Source organism: Pelodiscus sinensis, chromosome 3 (genome assembly GCF_049634645.1).
Source record: "Pelodiscus sinensis isolate JC-2024 chromosome 3, ASM4963464v1, whole genome shotgun sequence".
Lineage (NCBI taxonomy): Eukaryota > Metazoa > Chordata > Testudines > Trionychidae > Pelodiscus > Pelodiscus sinensis.
Window position 1 is genome coordinate 84797602 of NC_134713.1, and position 12457 is coordinate 84810058.

Genomic DNA, 12457 nt, shown 5'->3' on the forward strand with positions numbered 1-12457 from the left:
GGATTTTTCTTGGGCAAGAAGGGGCAGTGTAGATGCTCCTTCTTGCGCAAGAGCCAATTCAGAAAAAAATGGTGGCTCATTAGGTATGCAAATTAGGCGTAGCTTCATTTGCATATTACTCGCACAAGAAGCCGCGAGTGTAGACATAGCCAATGGCTTAGCTTCTTCTTTGGTGTAAATCCACTGATTTCAAGGAAACTAACCTTCTCTTATTCTGGTCCATTTATCCTTTTACATGCTAAAAATATTTTCAATTGAATTTCACCAGGGATTAATTTGGCCCAGATATCAGTCCTCCCGAAAAGTTGCACTACTGAAAAAAACCACCAATTGGCTCAGAACTATCACTATCTGCCAGAAGCAAAAGGTTTCCACTCACTGTACCATTGCTGCCTCAATTGTACTCTGCCTCTAAAGATTCGTTAACTACATCTTTTCCAGCCATGTGAAAAGAACTGAAGACGTACAATGAGGGCTCTTCCTTTAAATCAAACTTGTATCTATCTCTCCCTTTTCAGCAAAACAAGTAAGGTGTCTCATGGAAAGGGGGTGGGGGGGAGCTTTTTTTTTTTGTCGCAGATTTAAAAGTAATTATGAGCTGCCCCTATATATAGCCTCGACCTAATTGCATTTCCTCAGCTCAAATGGCTCCCTTAAATGCCCCTCTCCAGAGCAGCTTGTCTGCAAACGCCCCACCACAAATGTATTGCGTTGACCTTTTGCCGCCTCCCCGCAACTGGGATTCGCCCCGCCACCCCCATCCTTTAGCAACTGTTTTTAAAAGCAAGGCAGGACCGAGGGGGCTGTGGGGCCCGGTCTGCCCCAGCCTGAGATCAATCTCCGGCCATCTGCGTTAGCCCGGGAGTGGGGGGAGACGTGCCTGGTGGTTTCTTTGCAAACCCGGCGCGGTGCCCCGGTGGCAGCAGCGGCAGAGCCATGTCCCCGCTGGGCAGGGGGGTCCCGGGGGCGGGCGGGCTCCTTACCGGCTCTGTAGCTGCGCAAGCCGCCGCCGTCCCCGAGCTCGGGGAGGATCCTGCCCCACATGGTGCCGGGGCGCCGAGACCGGCAGCGGCGCCAACTTCCCCGCCTTGCGCCGCGGGGCCCGGCCAGCAGCGGGCGGACGGAGCCGAGCGGCGGGGGGGGGAGGTTACTGGGCTGCTCTGGCCGCCCCGTCTCCCCGCTCCGGCCCGGGGGCAGCCGCGGCCATGGCGCGGGCAGGGGCCGGGCTCTCGCCGCCGCCTCCTCGCAGGGCGCAGCAGCGGGGACAAAACTTGCTTTATGCCGCCGCGGCCGCCTCCTCCTCCTCCTCCTCCGCGGCTGGCGGCGGGGCGGGGACAGGGGCGGGAGCCCTGCGGATGCTGCCGCCGCCGCTGCTGCTTCTCGGGCGGGCGCCGAGTCGCTTGCATAACCCGGCCCAGGGGGAGGGGGCGCAGGAGGAGCGGCCGCGGGGAGGGTTGGCGAGAAGGCTGAAAAAGGGAGGCCTGGGGCGGTCGACAGGGAGGGGAACTGTGGTACCTGCCTCACACTCCCCCCCCCACTCCCAGCTTTTCCAGCTGGCACCCCCGCCTCCTCAAATGCATATCTGCCCATCTCTTATTTCCTCCATAGGATGTCCTCTGGAGCCACTCAGCTCCTCTCTGCCCCTTCCCCCGTGTCTCCCCCTAGATGTCATACCTACAGTCTAGGGGAGCCTTAAAATCCCAACTGCATTTCATGAAGCAGTTGCCTTTTTTTTTTCTTTTTTTACAAGACCTCAGAGATATTCAATTTAATTTATCTGGTAGGGCAAAGAGAACTGTAACATTCAAGTTGCAGAGTAGCTGTGTTAGTCTGTAACTTTAAAAATAAGGAGCAGAACTGCACTGCTTAGAGACTAACAAATACATGTATTATAAGCTTTCAAAACCCATTCCTTCAGATAACAACTGTATATTCCCAATTCTTCCTCCCACTCCCGAAAACATTTCCACTGTCTCCTGTCCCCCAAAAATTCTATCTATAGTCCTGACGTAGTTAATATAGCATCAAGAAGGACATCTCCATGTGTGAAATCTGAAAAAAAAAACCACCCTGATTCCTTTCTGAATCTCCCAAACAAGTAACCAAGAAGAACTTTGCCAGATGCATGGAGAGAGTAATACAAACTTTGGGAGATACTAGAGGAGGCTATAGTCTCAAATGCAGTATGAGCGGGCAAAAATGTATCAGACATTTGAAAAACTGCTTCTTGCCTTTCACACTCCTTGACACAGCCAATACAGATGTTAGAGATCTGTTAGGAGATGTTAGAGTGACTGGGTTTCATTTGGTCCTTCTTTAAATGTACTTCTGGAAATAATTCAACCAGAAATACGCTTCAATAAATAAGGATGCATAGATAGTGGTTGAGAAAAATATTTAGCTAACACCTAGTATTCTTTATTGCACCTCTCCTCAGAACAGTAGAATACCACAACACAGACAATGGACACGAAGGGCTCCGATACTACACTATATCCTGTCATGAGCACAGTATAAAAGCATCATAGCCTAGACAGAGGGTCAGACAGAATACTAACAGTATGTGCTCACTGGAAATATTGAAGCAAGCAACAAACCCTGTGCTTACATAACTTCTTGGGGCACATCTACACAGCAGGGTTAAAGCCAAAATAAGTTACACAACTCCAGCTACATCAATTGCATAGTTTAAGTTGAAGTAGCTTATTTCGGCTTTTGGCGCTGTCTACATCGCAGGAAGTCTGAAGTAGAGCACTCCTCCTCCAACTTCCCTTACTCTTCATAAAATGACGGTTACAGCAATTGGAGTAAGCAGTCCTCCAGCTCACCATTATTTCCGCATTATGTTGAAATAACTGCTTGTAGTATAGACGTGGACTATTTTATTTCGGAATAATGTCAGTCATTCCAAAATAACACCCCTGTATAGATGGATGCTTGCTGATTTAGTGCATTTTAAATGGTAGCTGACTGACACAAAATATCTTTTAGTGCCTTAATTTATCCCATTCTGGGAATCTAGTGGTTATAGACTGGACTTATACAATAAACATATTTATCTATCTGGGTGTTTGTAATGCAAGTATCACAAAATAGTTTCCAAGCATTGATTTTAAATAGAGATTTTAAGGCTTCTGGTGTACATTGGATATAAAGCAACCAATAGAATCATAACAATGTAGGACTGAAAAGGACCTCATTAAGTCACCTACTCCAGTCTCTTGCACTGAGGCAGGTCTACATTTTATCAAGAGTCCCTCCCTGACAGGTATTTGTCTAAAGTTGTTCTTTAAAACCTACTTAAGGAGATTCCACGATCTCCTTACTTAGTTTTGTTCCAGTGCTTAATTACTCTTATAGTTAAGAAGTTTTTCTTCATGTCTAACCTAAATCTTTCATCTTGCAATTTAAGCTTATTACCTGTTGTCCTGTCCTCGGTGGTTACAGAGAATAACTTATCACCCTCCTCTTTATAACAGACTTTTATGTACCTGAAAACTGTTATCATGCCTCCACTCCCAGTCTTCTCCAGACAAACAACGCTATTTTTTCAATCTTTCCTTGTAGACTTTTAATCATTAATTTTGTAGCCTTTTAATCATTTTTCCTCCTGTCCTTTGAAATTTCTCCCTATTTTCCACATCTTTCCTAATGTGTGGTACCCAGACCTGACACAGTATTCCAGTTGGGGCCTGGAAGAATTACTTCTCATGTGTTACTTACAATACTCTTGTTAATATATCCCAGTACGCTTTTTGTAAAAATATTATATTGATGACTCATACATTGTTTGTGATCCACCTTTAGCCGCCAGCTCCTTTTCTGCAGTACTCTGGTTTAGACTCATTTTCAATTTTGTGTGTGTGCAATTGATTATTCCTTCCTACGTGGTTACTTTGTCCTTATTCAATTTCATCCTCTTTATTTTAGACCATTTCTCCAGTTTGTTGAGATCATTTGAAATTTTCATCCTGTCCTCCAAAGTCCTTGCAATCTCTCTCAGCATGGTGTCATATGCAAACTTTACAAGTGTACTCTCGGTGCCATTAGCCAAATAATTTGAAATCCAAATACTAAAATCGGCAGAATTCTAACTCAAAAAGAACTTCTCAGTGTACACAAATCCTCTTTCCTCAGCAAAATTCAATACAATATTGATTAGATACAATATTGGTAAGCTTTACAGCAAGGGTAAGGAACCTAAAGCCTGGGGGCCGGATGTGGCCACTGAGGCTTAGGACTCCCTCCCCAGTATTAGAAAGCCTACACTGGTGCTCCAGCCTCTTCTCTGCCCTACCGCAGGGCCAAAGCACACAAAAATCTACTAGCCTGGGCACCTCAATGCGCTGGTGTGTGGGGAGAATGCAGGGAGAGACTTTCTGCTTTTCAGTCAGGGGCCATATCAGTTAAGGTTTAGGGGTTTTTTTTCTCACTTGTGTACAGCTCCTGACTGATTTTTCTGTGCGTCAGTGACCTCCTGACCCAAAAATGATTCCGCACCCCTGCTTTGAAATACAACAAATTTGAGTTTGATTAGATCTATGGTTCTACCATGAGAATTCCCTACCTCCAGGCCCACTAACAGGTGAGGCAAAGGGGTCAATTGCCCCAGGGCTTATCAATTCAAAAACATCCAGGGCTCCTGGCTGCTGCATCTGCATGAAACTGAAACTGAAACTGAGCGTGAAGTGCCCAGCGGGAGTGGCACTCAGGGTGGGAGTTCAGGCTGAGCATGCGCAGAACGCAGCTGGCGCACAGGCCCCGTCTGCAACTACAACTCCCACAAACTCCTTTGACACCAGTCGGTCCAAGGTGCTGCCCATTAGGCTGCAGCATCCGGGTCCTCGCTTGTAGCCCACACCTCTGAGAAACCGCAGCCGCCGATTGGCTAGAGGGCACTGCAGTCTGGCTGAGTGGAAGCGGAATGGCCCCGTGCACAAGAAGGCACCCTATATGGTGGTGGAACCAGCAAGGGGGCGGTCCAGCTGGGGGTTAAGAGGTGCACATTTTGCCTTTGCCCCCCCCGGGTGCGTAACACCCTCACTACACCTCTGAGAGCAAGACCCGCTGAGTAGGCAAAGCCATCCGCTTCAGGCTGGTAGAGGTCCAGCTGAGCAGCAGCATCTTTGGACCACAACCAAGCCATGGTGCACTGGTCTGGCCACAGCAGAGGCATGAGTAGCTACAGGAGGCGTGTAAACGGGACCTAGTGAGGTGCATCGTGGTTCATACCACAGTTGGCAGAGGGGCTCCCAGGTGCTTCTGCGGCAGCAAAAGTCTCTCCCTCCCCAACCACTCACTAGGTTGCACTCCTGTTGTGCTTAACTCAGGGAGGTTTTTGGAGTGGGCTGAGGCAGAGAAGAAGTGTGATTGTAGGAAGTGCAGGGAGTAATCAGTGGTGGTCATAAAACCTCCGCCCTCTCCCCAGCTGGTAGGCAATGCGCCCCATGCTGTCCCAAGCAATGGAGATGGGTGGAAAAGGTGCAAATTACACCGCCCAATCCTTCCTACCCCATTCTCTGCCCTGCTCCACTCTCTGCAGGAAGAAGGGGCCAGCGGTGGACAGAATCCAATTTCAATCAATCCAAACTCAACTTGGAAGACGTGTGTGCGCAGCAGAGTGAGGGTTCCCACCAAGGAACAAAGCGATGGTTGTTTAGCTTGTCCCCGGGGCTCTTCCCGATCTCCATTAGCCCAGATCTCTGTCATATGAATGGCAGCCACATTTAGCAGGTGACTCTGTTTCCAAGACCGAAAGAGAATTCATGGCCCAGAGAGTGGACGTTTTCTTAAATTAACTTGTACTCTGCTTCCTCTGAAAGTGAAATGTGAACAGGTTCTTCTACCAGTATAAAACAGTCATTTTGCTTCTTGTGCTTTGAAGCTAGTTCTGGGAAAGCAGAAGCTTGGAAATGTGGCTGATTAGATATTCAAAGCTCAGTGTCTTGTGGCTTAAAAGAAGCAAAGAGAATATCAGTAGGAAATCCAGTGGGATGCAGTGCTAGCAGGGACCTGTTTTCTTATCATTCATCAATGACTCATGTAGGTTAATATTTTTCATGGTGTTTTCAGCTCCTTTGCTAGGCTGGGAGAAGATTTCTGGATAGCTGTACTTACCTTTAGCTTTTAATAAAACAATCTGGTATCATTTGAAAATGTTGGCCTGATTATGATTAATTCCTTTTGGTATATATTGTATTAAGGGAAATCATCAGGAGCCTATTTGGTATTAATGTACATGTCATAAGAACTTTCAGCCTTCATTGACTAGACCAGAATTGTATAGTCTTATCAGGAACTTTTAAATCAAATAATTGAAGCAGAATTTCTCAGCATGCAGGTTTTCAAGACCTTTCCACCTACCTTACCTGTCAGAGTTCTTACAGGCACTACTAAAATTAATCCTCCTGTTAGCTCTGCAGTCTTCTAAAACAGATTGTGTTTGCCATCTTTTGAAAGGGTTTCATTTGTTAAGCAAGGACTAACTGGGGCAGCCTCACCGCGGCCCCAGCTCCAGCGGCACGCTGAAGGCTTAAAGATACAGCAATAGAGATTATCTTATTTTGGTCTACAAAAAAATTGTATCATTTTCTTTGAAGGCCTGTGTAGAAAACAGTAGGTCTCTTTTTATGGGTGGCTGCTTCTGGCCAAGTTAGAAAGTACCCATTGTCTTATTTTTCTTGTATCACATGGTAACTAGAAGAGTTACCCAGTATTGCTTGGGTCTTCATTTAAATCATTGCTCTCTAGCTTATGTGAATGGAGTCTGCAAACATATGGTTTGACAATCCTGAAGAGACAGAATTTAAATGTGTATGTTTATAGAGGAAAGTGTATATATCCTGTATTTTTTTAAATAATGTATCACCTCAGCACTGGGTCCAGGCAGGTTTTACCATAAGGGACCCCGAGAGATCATCTAGTCCAGCTGGGGGAGAGTCTGGGAGAAGGCTATCAACAGAGGAAGTTGGCTACTGAAAATCTTGCAATATTAATTTTCTTTTTATTTTACTTCATATCAAAAAACATTTAAAGTCATATATACTTTTTTAATTATCTCTTGTTTTAGTATTCTTTCTTCCATAAAATTAAAAAAAATATATACAAAATATTTGTTAATGTGGATGCCACGGTGGCACACATCCAAACAAGCGCACATGACCTCAATATAAGAGTACAAAACAAAACTCACTCTGCTCATGGATGGAAAACTTAGAAGGAACACTGGTCAGCACATGTACTTATCAGATTCAGAGGAAGGCAAAGAGGGTTTTAAAAAGGGTGTTGTTTTTTAACATCAAGTAAAAACTGTGGAAGATAAATCTCCCATAGGAGAAGAGAGATACCAAACTGAAATGAGTTTCTGACCTTACAACACAATGCAGACGCACAAGCCAAATACTTTTTGATTAGGTGGAAATATGACTGGGAAAACGTGTGATGATAGTTCTTTCATATCATGACATATATATGAAAGTGGTTTTTTTTTATTCTAGTATTTTCTTCCTTTTTAAAGCTAGCTTCTCAGAATCCTGATCATAGTAGATGGAAGTTAATAAGGAGCTATAAGAAGGAATGATAAAGGTGATACTCGATATACCATAGATTGGATTGGCTTCATTCACTTCAGTGGAAGGTGTTTGAGTATTAGGCTCAAAGTGTTTTCTCATGTTTTGAGGTATCTGAGTTGGTGCACCTGTACTTTCTTTTCTTGGAGTGTCGGGAGAAACTAGTATCATTATTCATATTTGGAATTAAGCATTAACCTGATAGCAGCTGAATCATTAGGATCTTTTTGACAAGATTCTAACTTATCTTGTAGTAACTGCATTTAATTACCAGTTCCTCTTTCACAACTTATAGTACTGAAAATTTCAATCTAGAAACTGAAATTAAAATCAGTGCGTAGATTTGGCTCAGTAATCCTTTCTTCTCTGCCCAGTAAAGTCTGTTTTCCTCTTTACTGCACACACACAGTCCTAGTTACTTCCTGCCATATTAAATAGTCTCAAAAGAAAACATTTTTTTTACATTCTCAAACATTTTCATGGAAAACCTATGCTGCCAAATTGATTGAATCTCCTACAGAGGGAAGCCTGGGCTAGTTAATGCTAGCTTTAACAGCATTAACTCCCACATGGATTTCTGCTTAGAAATGTTTGGGATCCTCAGGACAACTTACCATTATGTTTGGCTACATCCTAACTCCCCTAGTTCTTAGCATGCCCCTCCCCACCATCCCACATAGCCATAACTGCAGAGCACATGGTCCTCTAGAAGAATAAGATGTGTGGGCTCTGGGATGTTTATTTTCATTTGCTCCTCTGCACATCTGACAGGGCATCTCCATGTGAGAATAAAATTCGTCTTTTTAAAACATGTTAATTAATATATTTTAAAACTTACTAAGGAGAGGGAAAGTTGTATTGACCAGCTAATTCATGTTACAGTGGAGACAAAACTGGTTGACTGCACAACAAAAATGGCAAATGAACTTCAATATTGACAAATGCAAAGTAATGCATGTTGGAAAACATAATCCCGACTATACAAATAAAATAATGGGGTCTACATTAGCTGTTACCACTCAAGAAAGAGATCTTAGAGTCATTGTGGATAGTTCTCTGAAAACCTCCATTCAGTGTGCAGCAGCAGTCAAAAAGTGAATGGAATGTTGGGGATCATTAAGAAAGGGATAGATAATGCAACATAAAATATCATATTGCCTCCATATTAATCCATGATATGCCCACACCTTGAATACCAAGTGAAGATGTGGTCATCCCATCTCAAAAAATATATACTGGAATTGGAAAGGATTCAGAAAAGGGCAACAAAGATGATTATGGCTATGGAATGACTGCCAAGTGAGAAGAGATTAAGATAGGGACTTTTCGGTTTGGGAAAGAGATGACCAAGGGGAGATATCATAGAGGTCTAAAAATCATGACTGGTGTGGAGAAAGTAAATAAGGAAGTATTTACCCCTTCTCATAACACAAGAGCTAGGGATCACCAAATTAAATTAATAGACAACAGTTTTAAAACAAACAAAAGGAAATACTTTTTCACACAACACACAGTCAACCTGTGGAACTTCTTGCCAGAAGAAATTGTGAAGGTCAAAACTATAACAGGGTTCAAAGTAGAGCTATATAAGTTCATGGAGGATATATCCAGCAATGGCTATTAGCCAGAATGAACAGGGATGGAGTTCCTAGCCTCTGTTTGCCAGAAGCTGAGAATGGGCGAGAGGGGATAGACCATTTGATGATTACCTATTCTGGTCATTCCCTTTAGTACACTTGGCATTGGCCACTGCTGGAAGATAGGATACTAGGCTAGATGGACCTTTCTTCAGACTCAGAATGGTCATTCTTATGTTTTATATTCCTTCCTTGGCTAGAAGACAACCAGCTGATATGTTAAAATACAACTTGCCCTGTCTATAACAACATGGGTTAGCTAACACATATTGAAAAAGATTCATTTTCTTCAAGTGTACACAGGCCCACAGAAAGGTTCATGAAACCCAAAGCAGAATAGGAAAAAAAAAAAAGGTAGAATAGGAACAAAAATTTTAAAATGCCACTGTTTTCCAGAAGCTGGGAATGGTCTGATAGGGTGCATCTACATTGCACCATAGGTCGAAATAAGATACGCAATTTGAGCTATGCAAATTGTATATCCTATTTCGATGTTATTTCGCAATAGCTTATTTTGTAAAAAATTTCTAAATAACCTACTATTCCAAAATGTCCCTTACTCCTCATGGAATGAGGTTTACAGGGACCTCCAGTCTCCTGAAATAGTGCTGCATTGAAGACAGCCACAGTGGCCAATGCCAAGTGCTTAGGATATAATGAACAGAACAGGTAATCATCAAGTTTGATTCATCCCTTGTCACCCATTCCCAGCTTCTGGTAAACAGCAGCATTTTAAATTTGGTTTCTATTGTACCTTCAGTTCCATTTATCCTTATTATGTTCTTATGTACCATGAAAATTTTTGTTTGCTTGATTACAATGTATTATTGATTCAAAGTAAAATACCAACCCATATTATATTTATGTCGTCTAAAACATTCCTGTTTCTTTTTCCCAGCTTGCTTCACAATTGTGAAATGGTAAGGCAAAATTGTAAATTTTTATTTTAAAATGTAAAATCTTAATTTAAATTAAATATTAAAAATGAAAAGGCAGTTTCATGTCAGCTTCTAAAAAGCATAAAATCAGATTTGGATTTTTGTACATCCCAAAGTATCAGACAATTCAGATCTATGGATTGGGGAACACCTATAGATTTTAATTTCTTTGTCTTAAAATTTTTTGTTCCTCTAAGGAATATAATATAGAGCCGTATTATAGGGGGTTCCAGCCCTGAACTTCTATTAAATTCAACTGAAGGTTTGCCTACCTGAGGGTTGTCCTGTGTGTAGTATATACACCAGCTTGTTTGGGGAGATATAAAAACAATGTGGATAGTGAGTTTCAGTATGAATGAAAGAAAAGATGATGTAACCTTATTATTGACTTATGTAGGGGTAGAAACAACTCCAGTTCAAGTATAATTGTGGAATGTACTGCAATGAATGGGTTTGACTTTTAGTGGTCTGAAACTGGAAAACCTCCTCCCTATCCCTGCTCTAGGATTTGGTGACCAAAAATTCTTCCTCTTTGGCAGAAAACAAGAACAAGAAATGATAGTAAAAATAATAGCAAAGTGCTAGTGCTAAGCAGATGTTACTCCACTAATATTATTTGCTAAACTGATTTGTAAGTGGATTCACATGTCACATACTTGATTTATTTTTTTCTGAATAGAAACAAAATGTTATAAACTGTTTTAAGCTGGAATCTAAAAAGTAAAAGCAGCCCTTTACTTCTAGTAAAACCCTTTATATTTGGTACATTAATTCTACATACTTGCTTCCACATCTAATAGAATTATCTTCTTTATTAACAAGCCAGTCCTAAATACCTAACTATTTTTCTACCAGAATACCAATTATTTCTAGTATTATATTAGTTAGTGAAACGCCTTTGCATTCTGTCAAAAGCTGCAGCACTAACTTTGCAAAAAGTGTATACTGGGAATGATTGACATTAAAATGACAACTTTCTTTTCCATTCCTCAGTTATTTCTTTTATATGTGAATAACACAAAAGTGTTTCCCCAGGAGTACAGGTTGAATTTCCCTAAACAAGACTCTCTGGTCTGGTAACTTCCGTGGTCCAGCAGGACCACGGATGTTCCTGGATGAGAGAGTCCCAGTGGAGGGACTGGCAGGGATCCCTACCTCAGGAGTCCGGCTGGGCCAGCAGGGTGGCTGGAGCACCAACTGGCTCTGGCAGGGCAGTGTTCTGCCCTGGTGGGGTTGGGATCCTCAGCGGCAGGGCCATAGGCTGCTGTGTCAGGGCCAGGCGTCCCGGCAGCAGGGCTGCTGCAGCGGGGCCGCTGCAGCGGGGCCAGCAGGACTGGGAGCCCTGGTGGCGGGGAGGGTTGGCTGCCATGGCAGGGCTGGGAGCCCCAGGGGCAGAGCTGCAGGCTGCTGTGTTGGAGGAGCGAACCCTGTTGGCGGGGCTATGGATTGCCGTGGTGGAGCTTGTGCAGCTGGGAAGCATGGCAGTGGGGCTGGTGATGGGATGGAAGAGAGGGCCGGCCAGGAGGCTGGCAGCTGGGCTGGGGCAGTTAGTGGCAGGGCACATTAAATGGCCTCCTCTGGTCTGGCAAAATCCATCACTCGCAACTGGTCTGGTCCCAAGGGTGCCAGACCAAGGAGGTTTCAAATATAAATGCCATGAACTTTATCTAGTCCTCACCACAAATTTGGCTCATATTATTGGACAATATAAAATGGAATGATGGATCACTTTTCATATGCAATTCATAATCTTAAATGTCGTAGTGCAACCATATTGATTTTACTGATGTTACTCCTGATTTATACTGGTGTAACTGAGGCCACGTCTCCACTTGCCATACCAGAGATTGATCTTCTGGTATTTGATTTAGCAGGTCTAGTGAAGATCCACTAAATAAAATGCTGAGGGAGCCCCCAGTACCAGTATTTCTCCCAGTTGCAAGAAGTAAGGGAAGCCAATGGAAGCAGACCTCCCGCTGTGAAGACAGCACCAAGCCCGGCTTAAGGTATGTTGACTCCAGTTACATTATTTACATAGCTGGAGTTGCATACCTTAAGCCAACCTTCTGGGTCTAGTATAGACCTGGCCTGAGAGGAGAATCAGGCTTTAGTTTCCATCATCTGAAGAGATCCTATTACGTTAAAAAAAGTATGGATTTGTGACCAAAAGGTAATACAATATCATTTACAAGTGTTAAGTAGAGGGATCTGTGTTCGTTCATAACAGATAAGAGACTTGAACTCATTATTGGTGGGATAGTTTAGTTGTGTAAGCATGAGGTTTGAAATTCTTACATTCTTTACACACTTGCTG

At 43.2% G+C, this 12457-nt stretch overlaps 1 protein-coding gene across 5 annotated transcripts in view; it reads right to left on the reverse strand.

Annotated features, from left to right (window-relative positions):
• Nucleotides 1–12457, reverse strand: part of CEP85L (centrosomal protein 85L) — a 229318-nt gene that overhangs the window by 174862 nt on the left and 41999 nt on the right. For 2 of the 5 annotated variants that reach the window (XM_075924053.1, XM_075924056.1), the window contains exon 1: nt 984–1363. The exons of the other annotated variants lie outside the window; for them this stretch is intronic. In XM_075924053.1, the coding sequence (XP_075780168.1) occupies nt 984–1044 (61 nt within the window). In that variant the 5' untranslated portion in view covers nt 1045–1363. Of the gene's footprint in view, nt 1–983; nt 1364–12457 lie in introns of those variants that run through there. 5 annotated transcript variants of the gene reach the window in all.